General features: G+C 38.5%; 1 protein-coding gene and 1 long non-coding RNA gene across 6 annotated transcripts in view; one reads left to right on the forward strand and one right to left on the reverse strand.

Moving 5' to 3' along the window:
* slc2a9l2 (solute carrier family 2 member 9, like 2) overlaps window positions 1-14,402 on the reverse strand; it is an 86,008-nt gene that overhangs the window by 12,394 nt on the left and 59,212 nt on the right. For all 5 annotated transcript variants that reach the window (XM_034870089.1, XM_034870091.1, XM_034870090.1 and 2 more), the window contains one exon: window positions 6,945-7,072. In XM_034870089.1, the coding sequence (XP_034725980.1) occupies window positions 6,945-7,072 (128 nt within the window). The remainder of the gene's footprint in view (window positions 1-6,944; window positions 7,073-14,402) is intronic.
* The window catches only part of LOC117943763, an 18,457-nt gene continuing 7,328 nt past the window's right edge, over window positions 3,274-14,402 (forward strand). The window contains exons 1-2 of the long non-coding RNA XR_004656428.1: window positions 3,274-3,286; window positions 11,372-11,374. This is a non-coding gene — a long non-coding RNA (uncharacterized LOC117943763). The remainder of the gene's footprint in view (window positions 3,287-11,371; window positions 11,375-14,402) is intronic.

Below are 14,402 nucleotides of genomic sequence, written 5' to 3' on the forward strand. Positions count from 1 at the left end.
AATATAGACATGTGAAAACAAGCTATCTTGTGTCAACCACAACACCCCCTAAAAGCACTCTGTCTGATCTTTCTTTTTTCTTCTTTTTATTGTTGAAAAATCCGCCACCAACAACTTGGAGCGCTTGTTTCTGGCGGATATCCAGAAATCGTGTCTGGCATATTATATTTCTCATGTCCTGTGTCACTTTTCGAGTGTGTTTTTGTGACAAAACGTAGTTTGGAGACTAGATTCTGGGATTCCTTCTGGTGAAAGATCTAGTAGTGTGTGAGTCCATGTTGCAGGTCAGCCAGAGGCCTACTCAATGGAGCTGTAGTAATTATTGTTGTCTCTCTGGAGAACAATGAAACATTGTGGGACCTGCAGGACCCGAGCAGAGCTACAAAACTGTCCTAGGTAGGTCAGTAACGTAACTATGTATATGGTCTATTATGACAAAATATTATCCAGCTAACTACAATTTTCTTTAATTTTTAATTCATACTATGTATTTGTGTTTATACTTATATGTTCTGGCGCTTGATTCTCTTAGCCTTCTTGTTTTTAGAGATTGTGTAACGTGCACCTACAACACCAAAACAAATTTCATTTAAGTATAAAAAAAGTTACTTGGCAATAAAGCTTTTCTCATTCTGATTAAGTTGTGGCTTTCACAAAACTTTCTTAACTTGAATGAAGTTAAAACTGAGTGTCTCATCTTCAGTACTTCATGCATGCCAAACAAACTCCATGGCTTCATACCTTGAGTCAGCTGTCAAAGATTTGGGGGTTACTTTTGATTGCAACATGAAATTTGACAAGCAGATCAACAATGTTGTTAAAATAAGCTTTTTTCAGCTTTGTTTCCTGGCTAAAGTTAAGCCCTTCCTTGACAGGCATGATCTAGAAAAAGCGATTCAAGCTTTTATTAGTTCAAGGTTGGATTACTGTAATGCTCTTTACGGTGGTGTGAATCAAACACTCAATCTCACAAATACAACTTGTGTAAAATGCTGCCGCTTGCTTTTCATCAAATACATCTAGATGTGCACACATCACTCCCTTTCTCTACACCCTACATTGGTTCCCTGTGCCTTTTAGAATCGATTTAAAGATTGTTTTGTTGGTTTATTAAATGGCCTGGCCACCAGTATTTCACCAAGATTTTAAGGCTGCGTGCCCACAAACGGTCATTGCAGTCTTCAAATCAACTGGTTTTAGAAGTCCCAAGGTCAAGGTGTAAACAGTGGGGTGATCAGGCTTTTGCAGTTGCTGCCCAGAGACTCTGGAACAAGTTACCCCCTGATGTTCACACTATTACAGATGTAGCACTTTTAAGGTCCAAACTCAAAACCTATTTGTTTAAAATGGCTTTTAATATGTTGTAGTCGTGTGACAATTTCACTCTCCTCCTCCTGTTTCTATGTAACATTTTCTGTTTTTACTGTTTTCTATATTTTATTCTTCTTTTTATTTGTTGGCTTACTTTAGCTACGTTCCTGCGCAATGCCGTTTCATTCAATATTAAATAAATGAATAAACACATGAATAAATACATAAATAAATAAATAGGCCTTTGACATTCATCATGAAATAAATTAATGAGGCAATAAATACATAAATAACTACATAAATGTAAATATTTATACAAATGAATCAATTAGTTAAATAAATGTACTAAAATGTTTTACTTTTAATTATTTCTTGGTACACAGTAAATTCTCCAGTATCAAATACGCTGTGTCAAAGTTTGTGGACTCTTTATTGCAACAGCAAGTGTAAGAAGCCACCCCATTTTGCTCAGTGTTGGTGTCAATTTTCAGAGTTATAATACATAGTGTAAAAACAACTCTGCGTACAAGTACTCATCTAAAGTTATTACAACAACTATGAGAGTAAACGTCTGCTAGGGTTGGTGACGTCACATGCAAATAACTTTAAATTGCTGTTCATCATATACCCTAGCTGGTTTTTTGCCTTAAAATACAGAATTACAAAGGACTAGCATGACCTAGTTGAAAGCTATCTTAAATGTGGAAGCAATTTTAGGCAAAATACTGACATTATTTAATGTCAAACTATACAATGTTGGGGTAAACTTTGTTGAGGTGTTCCTTTTTAATTTCCGTAGATTTTTGACAAATAGTCCATCATGTTGCTTAAAACAAAAATTAACTATGAACAGAAATACTGTAAGTCAAGATCGGTGTACAGTCCTATAACGTGTAGCTCTTTTGTTTCTGTATACAGGATGGGATAGTGATCTGTCTTCAATCATTCTCTTCCTCCAGCTGATTCCTCCAACAGCCCAAGGGCAGAAAAGGCCAGGCAAGGTGTCTGCATCCCAAGCTGAGAAGCACTTTGTTGTGTTCAAGAAGATTTGTAGTATAGCTTATATAGGCGTTTGTCTTTTCTTTTTCAGACTTTTTCTTTTAAAGTTAGGAGAAAACACAATATTGTTCCCTGGGGGCGGCAGAAGTTCAGTCTGTAAAGATTTGGCTTGGGAAACGGAGGGTGGCTGGTTCAAGTCCAGCATGGACCAAAGTATGGTGGACCGGTAGCTGGAGGGGAGCCAGTTCACCTCATAGGCACTGCAGAGGTACTGAAGGTACCAAACCTCCAAACTGCTCCCAGGGTGCCACTATGTGGCTGTCCATCACTCCACAATCTCTCAACATTTGCATGTCTGTGAGCCCTTTGTGTGTGTGTTGTTGTATTTTGGGCCTTTGAATGTAAAAACTTGAGTGAAAAAAGAATTTCCCCTTGAGGGATCAATACAGTATCTATTCTTTTCTATTCCTGTGTATAATATAATGTAAGTAAATTAACTAAATGTTTTGTTTTTTGTTGTTGTGTTATTGTTGTTTTTTTAGAATTGAACAAGCATACATGAACACATTAATGCCATTAACAGCACCACTTAACCCTATCTACTTACTGTTGGCATGAAGAGGAGCACAATCCATTAGTTCTTCATCGTTCTGGACAAGCAGGTCATACCATGTGAGTCAACCACTTCACTTGGAGCTTTTGATGAACTTGTGAAGGCACACTTTGTATTTGGGACTCTTTACAATCAGATGCTCCACAACATGTACACCTTCAAACAGACAACTGTCTACAAAATTGATTTGGGTCAAGTCCATGAGAGCCCACAAGTGGCTGAGATTGGGTCAGTGTACTGTATTATTAACTCAGACAGGATCTCCCTCCTTCCTCTCTGTCTCTTTTTTTTACACTAAAAAAGGTGTTAAAACTACCATGGAACTGGGAGTATCTTGGTTAACTAAGTATTCTAACACCCAGTGTGTGAAATATTGAGTGATGAGGGAGCCAGAGCTCACAACACTCACACAAGCACTATTTGTTTTTACGTGGTAAATAGTTATATTAGGCATCTTATGTGTATTTTTTCTCCCCTAAGAAGCTGTCTACGCTCTCTGCTGTCACATATTCTACAAAAATAGTCCCATACTGTTGTGTTACCCAACACACTGATCCGATTGTAAAAAAGGTGCTAGAAACACTTCACTCAGTGATTATTGTGGCTGTTCCTCTTCTTTAAAGAAAATACCTCAAGAGCTGAATGGAGCAATAAGGGAAAAAAGGGTTTTCAGATTGTTTCTCAGTGCATGGCCGCCCACAGCTCTTACCATCCGGTAATAACCCCACTTACAAACGCAAAACAGATATAATGTTTAGGTTCATGTCTGTATAGGTTCCCTATAGTTCTAAAGGTACCATACTGAAAGAGTTTGATGGAAACATAGTTTATCTGGATAGGTTGGCTTGGAAGGGCATCAGTATGGGAGCTGCCTGTCTCCTATAAATGCTGAATTAATTTCAACAAGGCAGCAGTTTCTTACCTTGTCCATGTTTCAGATTTTACTCATGTTTATACTACATTTTTAGAAATCTAACTGATAAGACTACAAGAAGGCAATGAATAAACTATAATGTGCTTTGGATAAAGCAGTCTATATATTTTTCTCAGTGTTCTTAAATGTTTTGTTACATTAGTCAAATGCAAAAGCGTGAGGCCTGGGGACAATTAATGGAATATGAAGAAGCGACTCAGGCCATTTATCTGGAGGGGAGCTTAAGTCTTGTAGAACAAGTGGAAAACTGCACACCACATCAGACAAGTCTCACTATCAGTGGCACAACAACTGCTGTGGCATTTTCAATGTCATTCTTGCATCAGAGACAAGTGGTTACTTTCTTTAGGTATTGTGTGATAATTACACAGACAATCAATAAATCCCTTCCTCATAGAAATATTTTCAATCACTGATATCTTATTTTGATTCCAGCTACTTGTAGGACTTTACATTACATGTCATTTAGTTGACGCTTTTATCTAGAGCGTCTTACAATTGCTATATATCAGAGGTCGCACACCTCTGAAGCACCTAGGGGTTAAGTGTCTTGCTCAGGGACACACTGGTTGATGTATTGCAGTGGGAATCAAACACAGATCTCCTACACAAAAGGCATGTGTCATATCCACTGCACCATCACCCCCCACTCAGGACTCACTCATTCACTACTCCCTACAAACAGTAAATATACTGAAAATTAACTCTATAGTGAGCAAGACATTGAAATTCGGGACACTTCTAAGACATAATCTGTATAGTGACACAGTCACGCACTGGTTATTTTCTATAAAAATGTTCACTGTGGGTTTGTTAGCAAAAACTAGTGTACATGCCACATGCACTACTTTTGTTTTGCTCTGCTGTAGACATTTTAGAGTGCACTAAATTTCAGTCAGAATTCAGACACAATCTGAGTGAATTGCTGAACGAAAAGTGAAAACAGCTATATCCAGCAATGCAGGAAGAAATCAATTACCCCAGCCACAAACGGCTCTGCCAGCTCCTGTCTGACAGACAATACAGCAGCACCCAGTCCCACGCCACCAGGCTCAGGTTCATCCCACAGGCCATAAGACTGATCAACCTTTGAGCTCCGCAACTCTCAACACTTTACTCACACTGCATTGGTACACTTCAACTTTATACTGCTTCTTCTACCTGTTTACACCTGCACACACTGCAGTTTACATCTATATTTAGTAGCTGATTCATTGTATTAATACTGTACACCAGTCTACCACAGTATTATATTTTACATTTTTTATATAGGTTTTATTTTATTCCTTTATCAAACCTCTGCTCAATTTTATGTTTTATGTCTTGGATTATCTTGACTTTTTACTAGCATGTTTCTCTTTTATACATTTTGTACTGTAGCAACAACATGAAATCCATTACTAACGACTGATCCACTGTAATTGTAAACAGGTCCCAAAATCCCTTTAACACTACCAAAACTTTAGCACTACCAAAGCCAATTCTAAATTATACAAACACTGTGTTTTAGGAAGGTGAGTTAGCAAACATATACAGTTAAAGTAGGAAAGCCAGAAAAAGAGTACAAAAAGAAGCCGTAATGCCAAAGAAAGAGGCACAGAGGGAAAGAAATGGACGAGGTAAAATGAGAGGAGGCCGAATTGTGAAGCCGCCAGGAGCAACAGTCAGGGTTTAGAAGTTGAAAGAGGACCCTGCAGGTTCTTGGTGAAGTCATCCTAATAGACACAAATTAGTCTTCTGTCTAAAAACTGTTACATTTGCTTATCATATGCCTTAAAAAAACAGTCCTTAAAGTGAAGTTCTCTCACAGGTCAAAAACAAAGCAAAACAAAGATGCTCATTATTTTTAACATTTTTAACAGTTCACCCATAACATCTTGCTTGCAAGGCCAAGCAGCAAAAGTAGCGTGTCAGGAGCACAACAGTCCATGTCCCCACTGGATCTGTTCAGCCACAGTACTGCTGGGCACTCAAAGTACACAATACAAAATCAGGTACCAAAATCAATCTTCATAAGAGGTGAAAAACAATGAGTTGAAAAACACATGTGAAACATGTAATATGATGTAGATGAGGTTTGAGACTCCAGTGATTTAGCATTGCATTTCCAATAAGTCACAACAGATGAGCTTTAAAAGACCAGATCCAACATCTCCCATAATGCACCTCAATGGTAGCAACCCTGGTGACATAACAAGGGGTATTTTCTAAACGTATTAATGCAGAGCCACGAAACGCATTACACAACTATTTCTGAGAAATAGCTCTGTGTTGTGCTTCTTAACAGTTTGTTTTACTGCCAATAGCTTGCAGTTATAATGAGAAAATCTCACAGATTGCCACATTAACAAGGAAAATAAAAACTGTGCTTTGTAATCCGTGTTGAGTAATAAAAGCAAATGCTCAGTGGAACACCCTTTATAGTTTAGCTGCTGTTCCGATAGATATAGTATTGTTTCATATCTATGAGTGTTCCTCACTGCTCTGCCAGCCAAAGTGGTGATCCCATTGTCTTACAGGAAGTGCGACAGGAGTTTTCATTTCTAAGTCTTGTATTGTTAGGTCAGGTATGAATTCAAAAGCAACTGCACCAAAGCTGAGAGGACATTACCTTTTGGTTAGGTTGACAAGTATAATAAAGTAGAGGACATCTGCAACAGCTTGCTTTGTATAATCTAGTATTTATATTCAGTTTACTAAAAAGGAACAAAATGTACAGTACATGTTCAGTCAGGAACACGTATCATTAAATTAATACCATTATTGGGAAAAGCTTGTGAATTAGTCATTGACTCTCCAAAAACAACCATTAGAGATCAGTGTTGCATATAATTAGAATATAAAATACACAATGTAATTTGATACGAAGTTGTGGGAGTGCTGGTAAAGAGCAGGCAACCAGTCAACAATATGCTGTAACAAGCAGCCACTGCAGGGATTAATGAGGGGCTGACAACTTTAATGGGCTGTGAAAAGCGGAAGCGACGAACCTGGTGTTAGGTTGGATTAGCTGACAATCAGTTGATGAACTGAAAAAAGTGTGACTTGCTTCTGTTGACGTCGTAAACTGAGGTAGACGTAACTCACCTGAATAAATGGGAACAGGAGGCCCACAGCAAAGTTGGAAAGCCAGTTAACTATGCCAGCAATCATGAAAGCGGCAGGTCGGTAGGATTGTTCAAAGAGTTCCCCGGTCAGAACAAAGGGGATGCCACCTGACAAAGAAGGGAGAAGATCATTAGGAACAACATACCACTGGCAGCAAATAACAGAAACACAGCTTCGCTCTGAGCATTGTTCTTTGCTTACAAACTACATAAAGAAAATAATTACTTATTGTTTTGTTCCTACTGCAGGGTAAACATGTTTAGTTCAGATAAGGTACAGTTAAAATAAATGTGATGTTATTATTAAGTGATATTTTCTATTTTTTCTTGTCCTCTTACCAGAGTGTAAGAGGACAGCAGTGCATGTTTAACACCATATAGCATCCTCCTGCTAAATTCCCACAACAAATAATCCCTTCTATCAGAAAAACAACTCATATTAGCATTTAATGGCCACTTTATAGATACAACCAACAATTTATTTGAATTGAATTGATCTTGAGTACATGTCCATATTGAGTATGACTCATGTGGATAAACACTTTTCACACTTTATTTGACTGTTACTGTAGAATGTAGTTACACTTCACTCCAGAAAAATAAATAAAACTTAATATACAAAAAGTGCATGTAAAATAAGTTCAAACTCTGCTAAATTTCGAAATGTAAAAACAAAAAGATGATTTGTAATAAATACTTCAACAATTCACTTTGTAAAAAGAGCCATGAGTAAAGCTTCTATGTTTCAATAAGGGCTGACATACCACAATCACAGTTTCAACATTTTAATATGTTGGCCCTTATGTTGAAAGTCAAAATTCCTCTGGCCTCTCACCAAGTGCAATGTGCAACCAACATTTTCTAACCTCCGAGAGCAGATGTTGACATTTGGATGTTTTGATGGGCAGTGACATCCAACTATAAGGCTGAAATTGTAAAACTTGGCCCACTGAGTTCAAATCTAAAAGGTAGTAATTCATCTTGACAGATTATTGCAAGAACTTGGAGAGCACTGGGCCGTAATTCCAAAACACATGTTCTTAAATTAGTAGTAAGGAAATTATGATCTCATTTAGCTAAAAAACTGGTTGATTTATTTTTATTTTCACTTTGCACCAAATATGCATTTGGGTTTTCACTTTTGACAATAATTTCATTTATTTCTCAACACAAACCCAAGAGTCTCCTGAACAATAAGTTAACAGTTAGGGCCTTATCTTGCACCCGGTGCAGTGCAAAGCCCGACAAAGTGTCTTTGGTATTTTAAGACCGACACAGTTAAATAGCAAATTCACCTGCACCCATCTTTGCGCCCATCTTTGCACCCATGGGCATGCTTGTCTTACAGGGAGGTGTGTTCTTGCAGCACCAGAAAGTGGTCCCGCCATTGACCAACAAAAACCTTGTCTAAAGTCAATAGTGCAACCTGTCATTGTTTTAACAGTGCACTGGTAAAACGCGCCTAGGCTAGTGCACAGCTTGCTTGCACACTATGCTTGTTACACACACACACACACACGGGGAAGCGTAGCCTCACACACACATGCAAAAGATTAAAAATAAAAATATGATGGTGCAAATCCACCATCATATTAGCAATGTTCCAAGGTACAAACACGCCTGGCATTTAAAGGGAATGGGAGATGACACTGATTGGTTTATTGCATGTTACGCCGAAAAAACACCTATGAATTAATGAAGATACTAAGTAGTACAACTCTTTTGAACCATGCGCACGGTGCACAGACCCTTTATTCCGCCGTCATACTAGCAAACATGGATTTGGACACACCCTAAACGCACCTGTGTCATGCACGTCACGCCGTGCGCATAAATTGTTAAAATAAGGCCTTAGTCTTAAAGCAACAGTAATAAGTTAGAAGAATGTTTTCAGCCTGTAAAGGACTGTGGAGGCCCATTTTAAGACTTTTTGAGGTTTATGGGCATTCAGTCAGGGAGAGTGGCTTTGAGCTAAGTGATGTGTTTCTTACCTCAGTGATCATTTCCGTTAAATCTGTTTTTTTTCCCCCAACACATTTTTAAACAAATAGATTGAACTAATGATTCAATCAGGAAAGCTTCCTTTCATTACATGAGATTACGTTTCATTTAGCTGACGCTTTTCTCCAACTTACAATTTTTTCGCCGCATGTCTCTGGAGCACCCAGGGGTTAAATGTCTTGCTCAGGGACACATTGGTTGATGTGTCGCAGTGGGAACTGAACCCAGATCTCCCACACCAAAGGTATGTGTCATATACACTGGGCGAGTCCATATGTGAGTTGCGTGTGTCACTTTGCGACAAGGAGCCTACAATATGCTAACGAGAGACTTCTGCCTCTTGTGCAGAGAAAACACAGAGCAGACTCCCCAGACCAATGCTCAATCTCTATTCTGTTTGCTTGAATATGTATCTGAAAACATTTCAAAGTTTGAATTTCCCCATTATCAATACTATTCTAGAAAATGCATAAAAACAACAAGATAAAAATGATTGAGGACAGACGTGAACAAGTACACAGAAGTAAACACTGTTATTTACTGCCAAGGCACTTGATAATATTATAGTTATGTCTTATCTAGACTATGTGTTATCTGGCCCTTTCTGATTAACCTGCAGCCTGACAGTATAGGCATATGGGTGTAGATAGTGTTCATTGTGGGGAAGGCATGCTGTGCAATGGTGTACAGTATATAAGCCATCTCAGGGAACTAGCTAGCTAGGTAGCCACGTATCTCACAGTTTTTTCTTAGATATATTGTCCCTGTTAAGTCTGTTTTACATTAATCTAATTGTTAATTAATGGTAACATTATGCACTGTACATGTTTCTGCAGGCTTATCTTTTATCATCTTAAAAACCCACAAAAATATAAACACAGGTTAGAGAATTGTACTGTGTATACCTTAAAATCTGAGGATGTTGCATTTTATCCACACATGTTATTAATTTTACATAATTTTCTCTGAAGCTGAGCTACAAGCCAGAAGAGCATTTTTTATTAGGGCTGAATGAAGATGGGTATGGCTCACAACATCCCTCAGCATCCTGTAGATTTAATTGCTTGCTATAATAAACCAGCTCATTACTTGAACAACATGACTTACAAAAGTGACCAGCAAATTAAAAGTGACTTTGTGTGTGTTCACTCATGCACAGAGTTGGCAGATTGCATACAACAATAATCTGCATAGTAAAGATTAATCACAAATAATACAACAAATTAAATATTGGTTACTAATAAGAAATGCAGATGTCCTTCCCCTGAGAGTACATTACATCCACGTGTCTACACTACTGTTTTGAGGTAGTTTCTGAAAGGTTAAACAGTAAAAAACAAAAGCTATACAAAAATTGCTAATATTTTCTTTTTCGATATACAAAGGCGTCACATAAATACATACTACAGCACAACACGACTACATAGATATCAGATACATTCACACATACCTATACACATAGGACCTGTAGTAAACATGTTTTCTTTCCACTTATTTCATTCAGAAACCCCCCATAATTGTGCATTAAGGGGCAGACACAGCCTGGTTACTCTGCTTACAAATAATGTTTGAGGTGAAATGTCTCCTCTTAACTTAAAGGTCGAGTGTGTAATGTGTTTGATTGTTTATTATCAAAATCCGTGTTGCCTGTTAACAATCTTGTCCTTTTTCATGAGTATTTACCACCACCATCGATTACAAGTATTCTTTTTGGCTTGAAATTTTACATTTGCATTTGCATAAACTAAGATGAACGTTCCAAATTCATGCGCCATCTTGAAATACGTTAGCCAGTAAGGGACATACAGGTCATACGGCTCCGCCTTTCACAGTTTTATTACAACAAAATAAATCTAGTCGTTATTAACACAGTACTGGTCTAATGGTCATGTTTTACATTGTGTGCACCCAGTACAATATATGCACTACTGACTACAAAACTGCACGTCAAGCGCGATCACAAATTGCATGGGCACCATCTGGGAAATGTTAGTAGGTACGTCCTGTTCCTCTCTACTGTTACAGTAGGAATTCCTCCAAGAAAGGAAATGCAACTTTAATCAATATAAATGTAATATGTTTCTAATGAAAGTAAGAGGAGAAGCAAGAAACAGGAAAGATTAGTAAGGGATACGTTTTTTCTGGATGCAGCAGCCACAACAACACTGATCTCAGTTCTAGAAGAGGACAAATCTGTTTCACAAATGATGCAGGGAAGGTGGGGTTTCTAGCCAACGTGTGTGTGTGTGTGTGTGTGTGTGCGTGCGTGCGTGCGTATGCGCGTGTGTGCGTGCATGCAAATCCACACTGAGAAAAATATGTGGTAAAACTGGCTAATGTCATCCATTAAAATGGCTGTAAATTCTCAGATTAGAATCTTTTTAATGCTGCAAATGAAACACAAAGCAAGTGGACGGAGAATGATTAAATTCCCAAAATCTGAAATAACACATTCAAGTCCATGACAACTTAAATAGGCTATGGGCCCTATTTTAACGATATAAGTTAATGGTGGAATCACTTCCCGCTGCCTCAAAATAGCAATCAGTCCCTCCAGGATTTCGCAATGTTGCAATCGCACTAATTCACGCAAACTCAACCAATCACCGTGACTTTGGTGCAAATTCCAGCAGTCCCAAGTACAAGAATTTGTATCAGTATGTGACTATGAAATCCAACGACCAAGCGGGAGACGTCACATGTCCCTGGCCATGTTCATTTCCTTGTTTACTGAGACGCTTGTGACTCAAACATCTCACATTTACCCACAAAATGTTCAGAGAGAGACTGTGCAAAACATGTTAGACCGTCCTGCCAACCTGTATACATCATGTACGCTGTAATAATTTTTCACTTTGAAGTCAGGGCTGCTGAGTTTCACCCGCAACTGACGCGCACGCACGAGCACGCACACACGCACACGCACACACGCACACACACACACACAATTGGTGTCCTTGAAGCATAACTCTCGCCAAAATGCAACCTATGGTCTTTTTTTAGTGAATGTACCCAAGTCAAACTTTTGTTTAAAAGCATAACAAAAAAATAAACAAAAACAATGATATGATAAATCTTAAAAGTGGGGTTTCTGTCCTAATTATGCTTTTATACAAAGGTTTAGCGCGGGTACATTTCCAAAAAGACCTTAGGTTGTATCTTGGCATGAGTTCTGCTTTGAAGGTTGGATTTTTCCAATTCTTTTTGAATTAAGGCATTAAGATTAATTTCCAAAAGATGATTTTATTATTCCTCTTTTTAGTTAACTTTAGCCTAGGTTCATTAACTTACAAGCACCACTGTAAATGGGCCGTTCATTTTCTGGGGTTTAAAGGACCAGAACTGGATTAAAGTACAACTTTCCTGATGATTATTAAGTGAACGGATTCTTACTGGTGGTGACAGATTTTAAAACCCAATTATAAAAGATCTACATCACATCAACAGCCCAAAATGACATTATAACACAAAGATCATCTGACGGAAATTAAACAGCAATTCTTTTTGGTTTGAATTTGTGACAAGAGCTTGTGCGCCGCCTTCTGTTTCAGCTTGACCTCGTGAGACATCACATTTCTGTGGGTCGGCCACATTTGACCAGTGCCAGAGCCTTGATTCGTTGTGCCTCAGGCAGAGAGCCACAGATGACAGGACAGCAGCCACCACCGGCCACTGCTTTTTTCGCTCGCAATTGGTTCTGACAGAGGTTTTAACTAACTTATCTGTATAGTTTATCAGTGTATCAGCAATCTTATTTCATGGCAGAGATGTGTAGATTATAAACCACATTTTGATTCCCTACATCATAAATACAAAAATATCAATGATTGGATTTTTATTTTCTAACAGCAATGAATGGTTGCATCAATCTAAGAAGAATTTTCTTGTAAAAGCCCTTATTGTGACGCACGTGGTTTGCTGCACTGCTCACAGGTGTATGTATGCTTGTGATATTATCTAACAAAAGCACACAAGGTATAAATAAAGACTAATTATACAATAGGATATTAATGTCACACTAGCGCAATACTGCCTTCCACACAAATGAATGAAACATGTCACACATACAGCAGCGTCAGCGTGATCACAGTGCTTACGTTTTGCTAGTTTTGCTAGGCTCTAGCTCAGGAAAAGAAAGCTCTGTCGGTCTGTCTGTCGATCAGTCCACCACTTTGGTCCAGACTAAAATATCTCTACTACTGGATGGATTGTGATAATATTTTGTACACACAAACATAGTCCCTAGAAGTTAATTTACTACTTGAAAATCTCCTAACATTTCCTTTAGTGCCACAAGCTTGTTGATATTTTATGCTATTAGTACTACTGAATAAATTGCCAATGGGATTTTGCTACGGACATGTACGGTGCTCATAGGATGAATTGAAATTATGACATTCATGTAGTGCCATGTTTGAGTTCACCTTTCCATTTGGTTTATCACCAAATACCTGCAAAACCATACACAAAAAACCTATATTGACAGCTGTATTTTGTTTTTACTGCTCATCAGTACATGTTAGCATGCTAAACTAAGATGGGGTTAATGTTAACATCATACCTGCCAAACGTCACAATGTTAGCGTTGTCATTTGAGCATGATAGCATTCCGTCATTAGCATTAAGCACAATGTACTAGCATGTACAGTATAAGTACAACCTTACAGAGCAGCTGGCATGGCTGAAGACTCTTAAGTCTTGTTTTTTGTGATGTTTTGTCAAAAGGCTTATTCTTGTCATTGCCTTTTCTTTTCAACATTCAGCTTGGTCAAAACAAGGCTATACAACAGCACTTTAACTTCTCAGCTACTGGATCACCTAATGCACCCTGTTTTCTCTGAGGCCTGTGACAGCAAATTGCAGGGACTTTAGCTCACATTCTGCCCAGTCTGGAAAAGAACCAGCTGAAGTAAAATGCTGCAGCAATTGCTCTCAGCTTGGACTATATATTGTAGATGGAAACCAAAGGAAAGGGTTGTTGTGTTGCCCAGGAGAGAACAGAGTTGTGACACACATGGGTGGATCTAATTAGAAACAATATTGCATGACCCTCCAATGAGACAGAAAACATGATGATTGATCCCACTGGTTGTTTGACTTGTTGATGGTAATTTTGGGCTGTGGAATGAAAAGAGCAGCCTTTAAGATCCTGTCAGCAAGAACCATGATATTGGAGTTAAATGTGGCATGAAGAGAGGAAGGCCACGATTAAAATCCAGTGACAATAAGACCAAGGTTGCCTGGAGGACTTTACCTGAGCACATGTGGAGCTTGCATTCACAAGGGAATAAATGTCCCACCTCGGAAGCATCGTCCATTATGAATTAGTGTAGAAGGTCAGGGATACTCAATACTGGGGCACTAGGCTCGTTCGAGATGAGCCAGGTCTGCGCAGAATCGATCACCGGCGATCGGCGCCCGTTGCATGCCGGTTAGA

This window comes from Etheostoma cragini, chromosome 4 (assembly GCF_013103735.1).
Source record: "Etheostoma cragini isolate CJK2018 chromosome 4, CSU_Ecrag_1.0, whole genome shotgun sequence".
In the NCBI taxonomy this organism is placed as follows: Eukaryota; Metazoa; Chordata; class Actinopteri; order Perciformes; family Percidae; genus Etheostoma; species Etheostoma cragini.